We start from the raw sequence: 17,811 nt of genomic DNA on the forward strand, positions 1-17,811 counted from the left end.
CAATGATTGATAGTGTGGTGAAATCCACCAGTACTACTTAAGGGACCTGATCTTGTTCCTTCCATACAACGGCCCCGAGCAATCACCTCGAAAGGTAAATCGCCGAGTCCCCCAAGGTACCACTTTCCAGAGTGTAAGAGGATATTTTAGCTCTGTCTGTAGTTCCCACCGCCAATTAAAGTTGGTTGATAATGTGGTGCCTCTATCAAGAACAGAAAGGGACGCAACTACAGCGAGATGTGTAGATACTATTAGTTCTTTTCGTACAGCCATGACCACCAATTGTCCTCATTTACGCGCCCCTGTTCATTTTTTTACTCATCATCTTCTTCTTCTTGGGGTAACGACCTCTTGGTCATGCCTGCCCGTTAAGAGCTTACGAGACTTGTTTCCCTGTTGTACGTGGATAGTCAGTCCTCTCGTACAGGGGAGGGTCCGGTCTCGGTTGGGATTCGAACCCACGCCGTTGAGGTGGTGAGCCCCGGCGCTCATGGGCCGATTTTCTAACCGGCGCTACCGCTCGACTGTCGCGGACCCCCCCCGACCGCAATAAATGCTACTCTTCTTGGAATAAACTCGTTAAAATCTGTTAGTCTGTATGTTCCCAAAAAGAACTAGATTGTTCGTGTTGTTTGAATACAATTAGAAGAATAATGTCAACTATACTGATATTCGTATGTAAATCATGAATTGAAACACATCATATGAAAAATCGGCATTAGATGAGCATGTATGATATGACGGATTGGGATTCGGATTTGAAGATCCGGATCTCAGAATGGATTTGAATCGAAAGTTTCGAGTCCCTGTAGGGATTTAGTAGATCCCCATCACTTCCTATCCAATGTACAAACCACGGTCTACGTACGAGTAAGGTCACTGTAAACTGCGAACTGTGTAGAGTATGTTTGACAGATGGGTCAAAAGCAGCTCGCTCTTTTTAAATTCATCATTCAAGTTTAGAGTAAATTAACCAGACTAACCGTTCTTTCGTAAGAGGCAAGTGAAAAGGACTTTTAAGATAGTATACAAAACTACCTCGACGTGATTGGAGTATTTCCAAACTATCATCTAAATAAAATATCCAACCTAAAGAGGTAAGCTTCGTCATGACATAAACAGCACTAAACAACAGCTTTTAAAGATAACAAAATCCGACACATTGAATACATAAACAAAACTAAGAACGATTGTCAAAAAATTATTTTATTTTTCCAATAAAATTAAACCGACTTGTTTACAATGAACTCACCTGAATAGTAATTACTTTGAAAAAAAGTCTACACAGATGTCAAATGTCAAATTCATAAGGTTATTAAATTAATATGGGTTATCGGAATTTTGTAAATAACAATGATTTATTAAACTAATTCGTTATAATGATAACAGAAAAGTGCAGGAAAATAACTTATTGCATTTGCCTAGAGTTCTGGTCTAGCCTTTAGAGCGTTTTTAGCTGTTGAATTAATACAATTTTAAGTAATGATTTGTTCCAGCAACCTTGCACCGGACCTGGTGGAATTTAGATAACTTCAACAGCTGGCATTTCAGTTATTTCGAAAAGGCGCCATTGGTGACAAGAAGACTCTTTTTAACCAACAGACAAGATGTGGTGGCTTGTTGCTAAAGATACAATTGACGAAAACAAAGATTTTCTGTACAACGGACGCGACGCGCACAGTTTCCCAGCGTGTTGTTTGTGCATGAGCTACTCGCCGTTCCTGTTCTATATAACATCGCAAAATGCGATGGACACTTTGAAGCCAATTTTGGATGTAAGTATCGCTTGTGGCACCAATCGAACGATGCCGATCTAACTTGCTTGGTGTACTTGTTTATCCGTAGCCAAAATTGAACGTGTTCTGTGCGGAATGTGTGCCAAGGGAATCTGATTGCAACAATTCGGAAAGAAGGCCATTCTATCAAACCACTTGTTTGTTTAATAGTGAGGAATTTCTTTCCTTTTTTCGCGAGTATAAATGTACAAACCCGTACTACAAAGTTTATCGCCACGTGGATAGGCTCATCATTACCGAAGACACGAAGATAAGTCCCAACTACAAAAGGGTGTTACGCAAACCTGGCCCGAAGTTAGTAAAGATGCAGAGGATGCTAGAGCTCTTTCCGCCGGTTCACCGAATGCCGTTTCGAAAACATACGGACGTAGTGGCCATGTTTCAAGCTTTGCGGGACAAAGCGGAAGAAATACGTCAATTCTATCATGACGGTAGCACCTCCAGGCTCCACGATAACATTGACTGGCTGGTCGATCGTACACCCTTGCATCTAAGGCAACGCACAGCATCGCGCATTCCTAGTGATACGGAATTGCGCTCAACGGAAGCGGCGTCGGAGTCGTCGTCGGAAGCAAACTCGATCGTGCTTACCCAAGAGAGTTCTTCCGATTGGCGAAATGATATAAGCAGTAGTACGGTATCCATGCTTAGTGACACGGTCCCTGCAAGTACGCAGCAATCCACGTTCCCGAGCCTAAGCTCGCAGATGAGCCAACGCAACACCAGTTCGCAGGCATGTCATATTAGCAGCCAATCTGTTTCCTCCACAATGGACAATCCGATCTTATCGGAAAATATTGGAAACGAAGTGCCCGCACTAGCGCCGATTGAAGACCTTCCGAATATTTCGTCCACTTCTTCTTCGGGCAGCGAAATGGAAGCAAACAGGAAAACGATTGTGGCCCGCCGTGGTGCCGTCGTGATCCACGACTCGCAGGAAGCGGGCCCAAGTGGATTACAAATGCACCAGCAACACCAACAACACCAGAATCAACCTGAAGCTGCCGAGCCGGCTTCTAAACGACGTCGTGCATCCCCGCGTCGTAAGTATCAAAATAGCATCACATTCACATTACCTTATGTTTCTTAACTGGTTATGATGATTTTCAAAATTACAGCCATGAATCCGTCCCCAGCAGACTTTCAACGCGGACACGCCGGTGCTAGAACACCCCGGTTGCATGGTGGTTAACATGACGGAATTTTATTTCTGTGTATACAATTTGTCCTGTGAATTTAATTTGTTAATAAATGTTTCTCATTGTTTGAACAATCTTCGCGATTTAACGAAAAAAATAATGTTTCGGTGTGTGATGGATGGTTTTCTCATCTTGACTTTATTTGGTCTAGAACGTAACGCTACCGAAATGGAAATAGAATAAAATAAATCTAACGCAAGACGTTAAGTTAGTACTGACTCCCTAAAGAAATGAACATAACATAACGAAAAAGCGCGTGGAACTGAAACAGAAAATAAATTGCAAATGCATTGAAATGTCTTTTTGGTAGTATAGGATGGTGCCATGGCTCTACTTCCACGCCTGCTTGATGATTTTCTTCGAGGCTAGCTGCTTTACTACACAGGATGTGGTTGTCAACACGAGCAGCACGACGGTGATGAGGAAGTAGTCGAAATCTTCCTTCAGCAGATCAAACGTTTTCGAAGGCGATACACGCGTCACGAATAGGTCGAGTCCGTGTACCAGCACCAGACAAGTGCTCTCCAGCCCGGACGGTGCCGTGTGGATGCCGCGTATGTTTGCCACCGTTTGATTGTAGTTGACGAGGATCTCGTGCGGCAGGGGAAGCTCCGGCATGTACGGCAGGATACCTTCTTCGCGTGCCTTCTCCGGGGACGTCACGGGGCGGCGGGGATCGAGCAAGGCCCAGGTCATCTCGGCAACGGCTCCGGTCGTCAGCCCGATCAGGATATGTTTGCTGGTGATGCCCTTCTCGGTGATGGTCTCTTTGAGGGATGCGACGGCCATCGGCAGTATGTAGGACTGTCGTTCGACCATCGGGAGAGGTGGAGCGTCCAGTGAGCTCCAGACGGTGCCATTGGTTTGTGTTTTCCCTTCGTACAACTCGATCGATGCTGTAGAGAAGGAACTGAATAATGTAACCGAACGAATATAAACACTTTTTCTCGCGCCAACAACTTACTCATCTCCGTTCGACGTGCTTTATCATTGTAGTACGAATAAACCAGCCAGTTCTCTGAGTGCACCATATGCAGTGGTGGACGGATACGTTTGTGAGACATCGAAAACACAATCGAACCGGACACGACGTCCACTAGATGCACGTTTAATATGCCTGCGAAAAAATACCAAAAACAAAACCTCATCATCACAAACAGACACCAGATAAGACCGCTAGGATTACTAGTGGCACTTACTTTTGTGAATATTGTCCGGACCGTAAGTCGCGACAGCCACTAAATTAGGATTGATGTACTTGTACAGCACAGACCGGTCAGCCATAACGCGACCCTGCGAGTGGACGTGCTCGATCGGGTTCTTACCCTCACAGGCAATGATCTTTTGCGATTTACCGGCACCGCTCACATCAATCTGCCACGTGGGTATGGTTTCCAGCTGGTTGCCGTCGGAAGTCGCCCCCGGCCGGTGCTTCACAAGCAAGCCACGCATCTGCGCCGTCTCCGGGTTGGTGGTGAACAGATAGAAATTGTCCGCATACACTGCCAGCGATTCCGGCAAGACGTGCGCCTGATCGTTGTAGTCCAGCAGCAGCAGCCCCTTCAAGAAGTCCGGCCCGGTTTGGTGGAGTAGAGCGACCTGCTGAACACGATACGGCAACTCCACAAGGCCACCATCCGCCACCGGCTGGCCAGTGATCGGGTTAAAGATGTACAGCAAACCGCGCCGTGGTTCGGTCCGCTCTCGTCCCAGAATAACGCACTGGGCAGCCAGTGGATAGAAGCGAGAAGTTCGCTGCACCAGCAGCCTCATTGGCTGTCCATTGCCGAAACCGGTGAACGAAGGCAGATAGCGTACCCAGTGGTGCTTGCCCGAAACGTTATCGATGCCGAATACCTTGCCGCTTGCGGTGACCACGATGAGCATCTTATGTAGACCGAAATCGTCCCGCACCAGGCCGGCACTTTGTGCCGTCGATGGAACCGGCCCAATGCCGAGGATGTGCAGGAACAGGTTCTTCATGTGCACCACCTGGGACGAGATGCGCCGCTGGAAGGCACCGAAAACGTCCCCTGGGAGTATCGAATGGAAGAGTTAGTTTGAGTAAGAAAAACAAAAGCAATTATGCCAGCGGAAATTTATAAAAGAAAAATCAAAACAAATCAGCAAAATAAATTATTGTAACAAGCGAAATAAAGATAGTAGATATTAAAATATAAAAATATGTTTTAAAAAACACACACAAAAGCATAATAGAAACTTATTGAACCTCAAAATACTTGAATCGAAAAAACACAATAACAAAGCAACCTATCGTGAAGGAGAAAACTGCGGCATAGTGAAACCAACACAAAAAGCAATATTATTTTAAAGCCTACTTAAATCTCAAACACACGGCAATTCAAACGAGAATTTGTCAAACTCAATCTTGAAGAAAAACTCAAAGAAGCCTCCCATCTTCGAACTAGAACAACTTCGAACGGGGTCGGATTAAGAAAACTCACATTCCAAACCATTTTCCTCTTTTTGACCATCACCCAGCAGCATGATATGTGTGTGTGTGAAAGGGGAGAAGTTAATGTACATTAACCAGTCAACGATATTCACCCACGTTCTGCCTTACTCACCATTTTTGTTATTCAACTCCTCCTCGATGGCTCCTTCGGCATCGGACAGTGTTAGATCGAGAAAGTCGGCTGTCTCTACCTCAGCCAGGGCCTCTTCGCGCACCCATTTGATTTTACCCTGCTGTACCAAAACGATGGCACCATCCGCCGCGGACAGCAACACTCGGCAAGCGAGTCCCGGTCTGGCGGTGGAGGAGGATTGTTGTTGCTGCTGCTTGCAGCGGATCGCAACAAGTTCCGGATCGCCCAGTGACTCGCTGTATTCGGTGCTGAACTCGACCGGATCGAATCGTACGAAGTCACGCAACCGATGCGCGTTGACCGTAAGCCGGTTGTTCGTCCTGTCGACGGTTCCCTGAAGAAGGATGGGTTCGCCTTCCTGCACGGTACGGTCGATCAGTGCCGAGTCGCGTGGTCCAAACGCTAGCTTTTGATCCGTGCGCAGCGAATAGTAGCGTCCATTCTGGATAACTGCCGGTTCACCTCCTCGCACTGGCTTCGGACTACCGATGGCTTCGGAGCCGAGAGGCTTCGATAATACCGTGCTGGTCGCATCCCCTGCTAAATCGAGTGCGAGCAGCTGCTCCTTGATGGCACACACGAAAAACGTCCCAGTGAGTGAACAGCGGTCCTTCGCAATCCAGCCGGCAGCGATGCGACTCGTCGTCGAGCGTGCCTGCTGGCCGGACGTAGCCTGGTACGGTGTCACCTCGAGGTGCGATCCCCACACCGGTACAACATGGTACAGCAAACCGTCGTGTTCGAACCAAACGGCGGCCAGTGCCGCCTCTTCCGGCAGTGCAGGCAGCAGAGACCATTCCCATCCGAGAGTACCAGTGTTGGAGTTCCAGCCGCGCACGAGGGCCGGATTGCTTCCGGTGACGGTGACTACATCATAGCCGAGCGCAGCTGTACCCCGCCCAACCCGAGCCCCTGTCGACGAAGGGTTGGTGACGTGCAGCAGCTTCACTGTGCCGCGGGGGCCACTTTCCAGCACCTGGCGCCAAAGGAGTTCCCCAGTTTTGGCGCTTATCGCTGCCAGCACGTTGCTCTCTGTTGTCACGATTATTCGATCAACGGAGGTGATATCAAAGGCACCATGGACTATCTTTCCTACATACTGCTGTCGCCTGAAACGGTACAAAGTCCCAAAGTTAAAAGCACAGCCATTGTTGAGTCATTGCACGCGGCTTTAGTGCACTTACCAGTCAAATTTTCCTATCTGGTCCTCAAATAACCCGCTACAGGTCGACAGCGCGGCGAGCAGCAAAACGATCCCCCGGGAACAGATACTTCCGGCGGGGTGACTCATTTCGCACGTTTGCACTCACCCAAGTGCAGCCCCGTGTACCGAGTGTACGGAAGTGGTGCGTTTTAGTCAAAAATATCTTACTTTTGCTTTGCAATCTCACCAACGCGAGGCTACAAAACGATTCTTTCCGCTGTGTCGGTCGGCTGATTTGGACTTTTCTGTTTTTTCTCGCCAACATGACAGCTGTCAATGGGTTCAAGCGTGTAGTTAAGCACAGCGTAGGTAGACCCAATCCGAGTATGCTATTTTTAAATTGACCGTTCATGAATCCATCTGAAAACTTGACATAAAGATTTTGTTCGTAAGCTCAAACAACGCCTCATGTAATTTCAGCTTTAATTATATAACAATATTTTAAATCGATGCCAAGAAAAAAGTAAGTAATGCATATTCGTACAAATCGTGAAGCTTACATGGGCTCAAAGTTGATTGTAGATTGTACTACACCATAACGGTGGTAAAATCAATAAATCCTAAAAACAGCAAATACAGGAAGCGATGTAACTATCAGTTGCTTATAAATAATTCTTAAAAAGTTGATGACATAGGAACGCCGCAATTCATAAAGAACCGTCGTTTATTTAGTATAATTAAAAATACTATTAAGTTTAATCAAACCACACGTTTTAGCGCGCGCACTTATTCTTGACTGTAATCCGGCTTTACAGCACCATCAGACGGGGCGCAATGTTCATTGCCATCAGTTCCTGGAATAGCAGTTTCGCGGCATACGGTAGCTTCACCTGAGATATCTACGATAGGAGAAAAGCGGGATTTAGTTGAAACGCCCAAAACATTATTCCCACTGTTGCCTCGGTACTTACCTGTGTCTTATTCTTGCAGCCCTTACACTCGAACGTATTGTTACGCAAATTCGCGATCGCAATCAATCCGCAGAAATTGCACACATGGATCCGATAAGGATCGGACACTTCGAACAGACGTTCGCGCAAAAATTGTGCCGCTCCGTGGGAAATCTGACAATCGCGCTCCATCTCACCGAAACGCAAGCCACCGTCGCGTGCACGACCCTCCATCGGTTGGCGCACGAGGATCTGCACCGGACCGCGAGCTCGCGAGTGAATCTTGTCGTCTACCATGTGCTTCAGACGCTGATAGTAGGTGGGGCCGAGGAACACCTGTGCGTTAATCTTGCGGCCCGTGTGCCCATTGTACATGACCTCGTTGCCGCGCAATTGGTAACCGTACTCCTGCAGGAAGGTGGAAATCTTCTGCACGTTCACCGCGTCGTTGAACGGCGTGGCATCACCGATTTCGCCCTTGTTCGAGCCGAGCTTACCCTGAATGCACTCGATCAAATGCCCGATTGTCATACGCGATGGGATGGCGTGCGGGTTGATGATAATGTCCGGCGTAATGCCCTCGCACGTGAACGGCATATCCTCCTGTCGGTACTGAATACCGCAGGTACCCTTCTGACCGTGCCGAGATGCAAACTTGTCGCCAATCTGCGGGATGCGCACCGAGCGCACACGAATCTTGCAGAACTTGTATCCCTCGCTGTTGAGCGTCAGCATCACCTGATCCACGATACCGGTCTCGGAGTTGCGCAGGAACGTGGATCCGTCTCGCTTGGTGTACCGCTTGGTCGTTCCGTCCAGATCGTCCTCCGTCTCCGGCAGGGTAATCGTTTTGCCGATCACTACGTCGTCGCCGGAAACACGCAGCCCCGGTGCGATGATACCATCCTCGTCGAGTTTATCGTACAGTGCGTTCCGCATGCCCTGGCACGTCTGTCGGTTTGGCTTCTCGAATTGCTCCTCCTGGTCACCGATGCGCTTATTCTCCGAGTCCTTGTACGAACGGTAGAACACCGAGCGGAAGAACCCTCTCTCGACGGCGGACGCGTTCAGGATGACACTGTCCTCCTGGTTGTACCCGGTGTAGCACAGAATGGCTACGATCGAGTTGATGCCTGCCGGAAGCTCACGGAATCGCAGGTACTCCATCGAGCGTGTCGTAACGAGCGGTTTCATCGGATAGTAGAGCACGTGCGCCAGCGTGTCCATGCGCACGTGGAAGTTCGTAATGTACACCCCCATCGCCTGCTTACCCATAGCACTCTGGTAGGTATTACGCGGACTCTGGTTGTGATCGGGGAACGGAATGATGGAAGCACATACGCCCAGAATCATCGCCGGGTGGATCTCGCAATGCGTGTAGGTCGTACAGTAGGCGTACTCCTTGATCTGCTTCAGATCAAACGGTGTCATCGCGATCATGACCGTTTCCTCCTCCAGCGTATCGATGTACTCGACGACTCCCGACGCGACCAGCACCTGCCAGCCGTAGTTGTTGTAGTCACGATCCTTCAGCATATCGATATGATGCTTCCGCAGCAACAGGCTGCCATTCTCGACGATGAGCAGCGGTCGACAGATGCGCCCGGCGTCGGTGTAGATGCGAATCTCACGGTCACGGATATCTCGAATCATCGACACCTCAGACACGATAATATCCATCTGTCGCCGAAGTTTCCTCAACGTGGCCATGAGCTGCTCGGGATCTCGATGTATTCCCACCCAGCAACCGTTGACGAAGATTTTCGTCGCATCGGCGATTGCCGACGGTGCAATCTCCTCCAGATTTTCCATCGACCACTCCTCCAAGAACTCCAGAATCGGAGACGGTTGCGAACCGACGGAAATGTACGCCATCAGGGCGAGGTTTTTCACCAGACCGACAGCGGCACCCTCGGGGGTTTCGGCCGGGCAGATCATGCCCCACAGCGTATTGTGCAGCTGGCGCGGTTTGGCCAGTTTACCGTCGCGCCCGATCGGCGAATTGACACGCCGCAGATGGCTCAGCGTGGAGGCGAACGTGAGTCGATTCAACACCTGTGACACACCGGCCCGCGCTTGATGGGCCTTCTTCTGGTCACCCCAGTTACCGGTGGCCAACGAGTACCGCAGCCCGTCGGTGATGATCTTCGTCTTGATTGCGAGCTCGAGGTTAAAGTCTTTGCCACGATCGATAAACTTCTGTGCGTACATGCGCACCTCCTTCATCAGATTCTTGAACAGACCCCGGAACAGGAAGGCAAGCAATGGACCCGCCAGATCCAATCGCTTGTTACCGTAATGATCACGATCGTCCAGCTCACGCCGACCCAGGGCCGCAAGCAGCAACCGGTGCACCATGTACCCAAGGAAGTACGCCTTTTTTGTCTCACAGAAGTCGGACACACCGACGTGGGGCAACATTTCCTTCTGGAGGATTTCCTTGGCGTACTTGATACGCTTGTCCTTGGTAACGCCCGGTCGGGCACCGCGCGCACCGATAAAGTTGAGCGCCACGTTTTGCTCCTGCACGACGAATGCTTCGTCCAGCGACGGCTTTACCATTTCCATCATCTCCGGATCGTCAAAGTCGTAGATGATGTGCTCGAGAATGTCACGATCGGCGACGAATCCGAGCGCCCGGAACACGATCATGATGGGGATCTCCTGTTTGACGTACGGCAGGATCGCGATTACGCGCTGGCCGATGGCGGATTTCTTTATGCTCTGACCACCGCGGGCCATCATGTTCACCCACAGGGTCGACGTCGGACGGGAGCTGTGTTCGAGACAGGAACGAATTTCCGTTTTGTACGCGTATTTGCCATCCTTCATGCTGAACACGTACACCGTGTTGGTGGCCATTTTTTCCTGTGCGATGAGTACTTTCTCCGAACCGTTGATGATGAAGTAACCGCCAGGATCGAGTGGGCATTCATTCAACTCGGTCAAATCACGATCGGTAAGCTGCGATAGTAGACAATAGGTGGATCGCAACATGATCGGAATTTTGCCGATGAATGTCTTTTGGTGCTGCGTTTCTACCGGGTCCTGTCCCTCCACCAGCTTTGTTTTGGTAATGTCAACGTACAGCGGTGCCGAGTATGTCAGATTCCGGAGGCGGGCCTCGTTCGGCATCATGGGCGACGGGGAGCCATCCTTTTCCCAATGCGTCGGTTTCGATAGATAAATTTGTTCGAACTTGAGCAAGTACCGAGTGGGGTTTTCGATTTCTCCCGAGGCGTGCTGCGCCTCGGCCGTCAACTCGATCGCGGGCGAATCTTCGACGATGCGCTGCACCGACATCTGGATGAATTCATCGAAGCTATCCAGCTGCTGCCGCACCAGACCTTTCTCGTCGAAGTAGGCGTTGATCACGATCCAGCATGCTTCTTGCCACAGCTCGTGCGAAATCTCCTCCGGATCTTCCTCTTCGAAGTGTTCTGCGATGCGTGTACAATCCAACAACACCGCGAGCATTGGGAGGTGGGAAGAGAAAGTATGGATTACGAATAAATCACCACACAACGATGCGGGAGTTCAACTTTAGCACGCAACGATAACTTACCATCTTCGTTTTCATACATAGCTGTGTTTGGTCACTTTTCTTTCCCGTAAAATGCCTTAAAATTGGAAAGATAAACTACAACGTTTACTGCGTCACCTTCACCTTCTTTCAATGGCGGCACCAGAGACGCTTCTGACATAACTAGTGCAGGTGCGAGCAGGACGCAAAGATGAACCGGCAAACGTCAAAGTATCTATCGCATGATAGCCCTTGGATTACCCTATAACCGTTGCAAACCGATTCATAAAACCGCCATATAGATGGCGCACGCGTTGAATCGGGTGTTGTTTTGAAATGATCGTTTGGAAACATTTAGTCTTGAACACGTGGTGAACTTTTGTTCATTTATATTTTTCTTTATTTTTGATTTTCGAATGCTTGGTCAACTAAGATGAAAACTATTTTTTATTTTTCACAATTTATTGTTTACCCTTCCGATGAAATTTAAACAAAAAAAAAAACATAAGGAGTTTGTGTATCCATACAGTGCGCAACATCGTCGTCACGGCGTGTAATTGTTGTTTCAACACACCACCAACAACACACAACCACACAACAAACTACTCGCATTGTGATTCGTGCGGTCTTGCACATCATCTTCCTGTTTTCATACATTCATATTCTCTCATAAGATGTAGTAGCATAACACACTAGAATAATCTTTTTATTCACGGTCCCATTCATCATACCATTTTGGGATGTGTCTCCGTATCCTTTCCGTAAGCGCGAGCACACTGTAGTAATTTATTCCCATGTAATTGGTAGCACATGGCACGCATGAAACATGCCGTAAATAGTTCGAGGATAGCATTGTACCTTCAACTCTATGCCGTTTCTCCTTTTATCGATTCCGTTCCGCAGTCGTTTGCTGATCTGATTTACTTTTTCCTGCTGGTCCTACAAGTTTGTTTCAGCCATATGGATTTGCTCTTGATTCATCCAACTGTGGGTTTCCTTTTATTTTTGCTATTAATTTATTAGAATTTTACTTCTTTTCTGAATAGCGTTTTTTGCAGTTTCTTTTTTCAGTACTACATAGTAATGTTTTTATACATTTATATCCCGTCGAGAGCTTGTTGCCGCGTTTAGTTCGAGGTGTCCAGCTTCGAATCACTTCCCCTTCGTGTTACGTTCTCTTTTAATGTGTTAACAGGGTTTACAAATGTGTAAGCTATACAAGGGAGGCCCACACTCGAGAAAAGCTAGCAGAGCAAATCGATTTCACAATGATGAACTACAAAGCGACAATTAGAAGTGTTTAAAGAAACTATCAAATTATTTTTCATTTTTAAGAAAAATACACGAAGATATTAAGAAGAACGATCAAGCAGTTTTTCCGGTTTCAGTTCGATTATAGTGTTTGTATAAGCTTCCCTTTCCAGTGGATCTCTGTACTCCGGATCTCATTCCCAATGCAAATCGAATGAATCCAGCCCCATTCAAGTTCTACTTTATACATACTTATCCCCTAAAGTAGCAATGGAGGATACATAAGGGAAAATAAATGTGATCAGAAACGAGGAGTACAGCGAAGTCTGCGGTGTGAAGAAACCACGTAGTGTATATTGAAGCCTACGGAACAACATGCAATCAGTAAACTGAAGAACAACACTACAACAACAGAGTAGAGAAATTCAGCAGTATGGTAAACTGCAAATTTGAATTTATTCAAACACTCAAATTTAGAATTATCCTGAAGAAAAATGATTTAAAAGTCAAAAAGTCGAATGAGGGGTGAGGAAAATAGGGGAAAAACAAAGCGAGAAAACGAAACATGAAAAATATTAGCTATTTTTGTTTTATACGAAGCCAATGTCATCGAATAAGTGAATAAGTAGTAACAAGCACCAACACCAGATCAGAAAAAGTGTCTTTCGGAATCGCCTGTGGAGGACACAAGGGCTTCTTTGAACAACAGAGATATGATAACAAACACCTAAAACAGGACAACGAACTAGGATGAGCCCCGAAAGTATGAAACCTTGAGCGGGTGGAAACGCCAATGTAAACCGAAATGAAACGAAAAACGAAAGAATTATAGATCAGGTAAAATTTTCTTAGCCGTCCTACTATAATAACACAACATATATCAATTCGTCTAATGGCTTAACTCTAAGATCCCTTGTTTCCTACAACGCTTCTTTAAAACGCTAATCGAACTAAATCATAAAAAATACATGGGAAAAAGAAACACGCCATCGAACACGTCGTCGTCTGGACGCGCGATTCCATTGATGCAACTCACGCTGATCGAATCTCATTCCATTTCGCACGGAAGGAACTTTACCTATCGTTCCTTTTCCTCTATTTCTCCACGTCCAGCGTAACACACCGTATACAAACAAAAAACCACACACAAATCAGGAGTCTGATGTTGTACTCTCACTTTACTTTCGTGTTTCCCATCAAGCTTGATGCTGCTTTCTTCTGGATACATTTGTTTTAATCAAAGAAACCGCGCGCATGTTCCACAATGATAGGAAACATATTTGACAAAGGGTATATCCCGCACTACTTCCAGAGCATTGGGGAGCCAATAAGACGATATCATGGGGCATGGAAGGATAATAATAGAAAATAAATCCACCTCGGCGAGAAGGAACCGTGCACTACATCACCATTGGGCATTACTTTTGTTCCCTCTAATTGATTGCGTTCTACAGCGTTTCTGTTGATTTCTGTCTCCTAGTAGTTTTCCTTCCGTATATTTTTAGCTACATATATAAGAATATATAGTTACGAAACTTGTATGTTATGCGTCGATCGTAGACGGGCGTTAAAGAAAGCAAAATAAACGATCATCATCATTGTCTACCGTTTGCATTGTCCCTTTTTCTAATCAAACTTCTTTCTTTTCTGCTCTGATGATTGTTTATTGTTTCCGTTGGCCGTTTTAAATTCTACTGCAACGGCTCTGTTGCTTCAAACAAACGACACTGCAAAACTATGCGAACTTTGCCCACTGGTTTGTTTGCTTGCGGAACACACGAAACAGAACACTGAACAACGCAATGGAGGAAAACAAAAACAAATCTTCTTGGAACGTAAAAACATACGGTTCTCATATGTAATATAAGTGTATGTGTATATAATTATTTTTATATATAATATGCGTGTGTGTGTGTGTATAACTGTTCTTCCCCATTCTTGACGCTAATAGGTTTGCAAGTTATCCTTTTCTTCTTTGTTGCTTTGTTTGGGAAAGCTTCATGCACACTAAGTTTGGGGCTTGTTTTGCTCCGATCCCGGTCGGCCGAAACCCTTCGCTACAGAACGGTCTGATACAAGGTGTGTTCGATCTAAGTTAGTCTCAGTATTATTATGCATAGGTGAGTTTAACTTGTGTTGTTGTGTGCTTCCATGTTTTGACAATGAACGCATTGCATTTTTTATTACTTCATTCGCATCATACAACGGGTTTGTAATTTGCCCTCTATTGCATTCTATTGTCGAGCATTATTAAAAGGTCCAATTTGTGGTTTATGCTGCTTTCTTTGCAACTGTCTAGTCTGTTTTGCGTGTTTCTATCTTCACTTGTTTGCTGTTGTTGTTTTTCTTATACGATTTCTACGTTTGCCGTTTCTTTTACAAATAGAAGTCTAGTAGTCTATATTACAATCGATTAAAGGTTTCTAATTCATCCACATACTATTCTATATTTCTTTAAACTTTTATCTCTTAGTTCTCATTCATTCAAATCATTCGTTTCTCCTTCTGACTCTCGTTTTCTCTCGTACTATCTCTTCGTTGCACACTCGCCAACGGGAGAGACAATGATCCTTCTAACAATAGTGTTTTTAGTAGATCCTTCGTCTATTTTTATCGGGGCTTTTCGTGTGGATTTTCTCTTGCGCTGCTTTTAAGGTCCATCTTTTTTATCATTTTACCCGCAAAGGCTGCGTACGCTCTCTATTCCGATTTTGTAAGCATGTATTTTTGTGTGATTTTTTTGTTCACTTTTTCTTTCCTCTTTTTGTTAGTAAAATATATATGCAAATATGTATATTATATTTATATATATATATATATATATATATATGTATATTTATATACGAATTAGATGCGCTGTTTTCTATTCCGTTTATATCTACCCCACGTTCCATCTGTTGCATTATCTATTTCGTCTCCTCCACGACCCCCCCACTAGCCCTGTGTCCTACAACTATTGGTTCAAGCCAGAAAACAATGCACAACACACGGCTACACTCACACGCAACACGTATATTACGCACACTAGAAGATGAAACGCTATTTCACATAGTTTCTTTAGTTGAGGCAAATGTTGGAACTTTCTCTTTCGATAGTTCGTAGGAAAGAAGAGTAAAACTTCTAAAAGGAGTAAAACAACTAATTCCATAACACAACAGTGCAGTGCAGGAAGATTACAACATGAGGAAATGGAAAAATAAAACAAAAAAGTAACAAGACAAATAATGGTCAGCAGTAGTCATATCGTACAAATTTAGTTAAGACAATGAATTCAATATAGAACTGAACAGAAAATTAGTAACAAGAATAAAACATTAGGCGGATGGATGCATAACTCGAAAAAAATGTAAATACGAATAAAACATTAAAACAACAGCAGCGCCGAGAGTATGAAAAGTATAAGAATCAACTAATTCGCAAAACAATACACACAACGCACACACACACACTTACACGTGAGTTCGTTTACCTTGTTTTGCTCAAAACATGCCAAAATCAATTTTTTTAAATTCGTGGCATAAGTTGTATTTCAATGAATCTATATTTACGAGCGATCGATTTGGCAAAACGCGCATCCAGAATCCAAATCGAATTAGGATAAAAATAAAAGCAACATCTATTCGATTTGCTTTTCCAATCATACTTATCTATAATAGATGGTGAAAATCACACGCACGCACACACACGCATGTACATTACTTTGTTCCGTTACATAAAGAAGCATTGTGAGTAAATAGATTGTGAAAACGTGTATTGCCATTGTTGGGCTATGCGTACGAAACTAAATCCACATGTTGAAACCATGCTAAGCACAATTTACAAAATGCTAGCCGCTTTGAAGGAAATTTGAACGAAATAAATTGATAATAATCTTCGATTTCATTCATGCTGCTCTTTGATCGAATACGGTTTGGCGAACTGTGAAGCATATTATTTATTGTGTTATTGATTTCAAAATGTGTCTGGTTGTTGCATCTGAGCGTCTTCTTCGTGTATTAGGGAAAAATTAATCCTCCTTATTCTGTATCCTTCACCGTCATTCGATCATCACTTTGCTTTGGTGTTAACTATTCCGGCCAATTCATTTTCTTTTGATTATATTTAATTGCAATCCATAGTTGATGTAAATGTGTGTATATGCGTGTTGTGTATTTATGAATCAACAAAATTTTACTCGTTCTTCTAATACAAAAAAAAAGAAAAGATACATCGCGTGCGTATGAGTGTGTTGTATGTTGGATTATTGCTTTCCGTACTGATCATTTGCATATGTTGTGATTTAGTTTCGTAGTTACCTCTCGTTCTTTCGGTCCATGCCACTGGACAGTTGGGCTACTACCGGCGAATTTCGAACGGACATTTGGGTCCACAGAGCCGACACACCATCCTAGTAGTTATGCTCTGTCAGGTGTAATGGCCTAAGCCTCTCTTATCGTTAAACTGTTCCTCTTCTTTTGCATACTTTTTCACCATCTCTTTCCTTCCCTCTCTTTCATTCTTCCTATCGCTATCGTTAGCTGCATTTCTGGTGCTCCGTGTGAGTGAGTCAAATATGAAATAATATTTTGCACGGGCGCAACAATAATACACAGCGTACAGGGTAATTGAAAGAAAAAAGCACGAGAAAGAGGTGGAAATGGTGAGAGCAAGGGCTTTTGATAACACGAATGGAGCAGCGCGGAACGTGATGCAGTAGCACGTGTGACGAAAGTGTGAGCTCGTTTTGCTACGGAATAATTTCGACCATACGATCCGTTTTGTCTACCCTCCTCCTAAAACATAGAAGAATGCTGGACTGAGGAGGGGGTCACTAAAGTCGAAAACGGTGTATCAAGACCAAAGTTGGAGTGGGTCCTCTTGATTTACCCGGACACTTCAACAACAACTATATCATTTCGCTTGCTGAGTGGTGGCGGTGGCGTTGGCGTTGGCATTGGCGGTGGAAGTGGTGGTGGTGGTGTTGGTGATTGCGACGATGTTGGTGGCTGCTGCAACTGCTGATGCTGCTGCTGCTGCTGCTGCTCCTGCACTGTATGTGAACTGTTAGAATTCGATGGCACGAAGGGTGGTGTTCAAATTTTCTGAATCTTTTCGCCAACCACGACGGGATTATTACGTCTAATTTCAGCGGCACCGAGTTCCCGGTAATCGAACGAGCATTCGTGCTTGTCGCTGTACCGATGTATCGCGCAGAATAATCCTCCACACCGGCACTCGAAACCTATGGTGAACCAAACGAGAAAGATGTGCAGGTTAGCGGTGTTACCGGCAAATATATATTAAGTCACAGTCAATATTTTTGGAAGTATTTTCGCTTGTCCGTGCATGGTTGTAGGCAG

General features: G+C 45.5%; 4 protein-coding genes across 8 annotated transcripts in view; 1 reads left to right on the top strand and 3 right to left on the bottom strand.

The window, feature by feature from the left end:
- The first annotated feature begins 1,584 nt into the window (after window positions 1-1,584).
- LOC131260927 (uncharacterized) lies at window positions 1,585-3,128 on the top strand. The gene is made up of 3 exons (XM_058262789.1): window positions 1,585-1,775; window positions 1,846-2,839; window positions 2,915-3,128. The coding sequence occupies exons 1-3, from the start codon at window positions 1,608-1,610 to the stop codon at window positions 2,986-2,988; spliced, it is 1,236 nt and encodes a 411-aa protein (XP_058118772.1). The 5' UTR covers window positions 1,585-1,607; the 3' UTR covers window positions 2,989-3,128.
- Window positions 3,098-7,035, bottom strand: LOC131260926 (ER membrane protein complex subunit 1). Its single transcript, XM_058262788.1, has 5 exons — window positions 6,789-7,035; window positions 5,584-6,713; window positions 4,195-5,028; window positions 3,960-4,112; window positions 3,098-3,891 (listed from the first exon to the last, which is right to left on the bottom strand). Exons 1-5 carry the CDS (start codon window positions 6,893-6,895, stop codon window positions 3,326-3,328), a joined length of 2,790 nt encoding a protein of 929 aa, XP_058118771.1. The 5' UTR covers window positions 6,896-7,035; the 3' UTR covers window positions 3,098-3,325.
- A 419-nt stretch (window positions 7,036-7,454) lies between these two features.
- LOC131259351 (DNA-directed RNA polymerase II subunit RPB2) lies at window positions 7,455-11,371 on the bottom strand. Its single transcript, XM_058260820.1, has 3 exons — window positions 11,264-11,371; window positions 7,720-11,138; window positions 7,455-7,647 (listed from the first exon to the last, which is right to left on the bottom strand). The coding sequence occupies exons 1-3, from the start codon at window positions 11,280-11,282 to the stop codon at window positions 7,558-7,560; spliced, it is 3,528 nt and encodes a 1,175-aa protein (XP_058116803.1). The 5' UTR covers window positions 11,283-11,371; the 3' UTR covers window positions 7,455-7,557.
- A 6,023-nt stretch (window positions 11,372-17,394) lies between these two features.
- Window positions 17,395-17,811, bottom strand: part of LOC131259352 (AN1-type zinc finger protein 6) — a 31,959-nt gene continuing 31,542 nt past the window's right edge. For all 5 annotated transcript variants that reach the window (XM_058260821.1, XM_058260824.1, XM_058260822.1 and 2 more), the window contains one exon: window positions 17,395-17,693. In XM_058260821.1, coding sequence (XP_058116804.1) covers window positions 17,545-17,693 — 149 coding nt within the window. In that variant the 3' untranslated portion in view covers window positions 17,395-17,544. The remainder of the gene's footprint in view (window positions 17,694-17,811) is intronic.

The sequence above is a fragment of the Anopheles coustani genome, chromosome 3 (genome assembly GCF_943734705.1).
Source record: "Anopheles coustani chromosome 3, idAnoCousDA_361_x.2, whole genome shotgun sequence".
NCBI lineage: Eukaryota > Metazoa > Arthropoda > Insecta > Diptera > Culicidae > Anopheles > Anopheles coustani.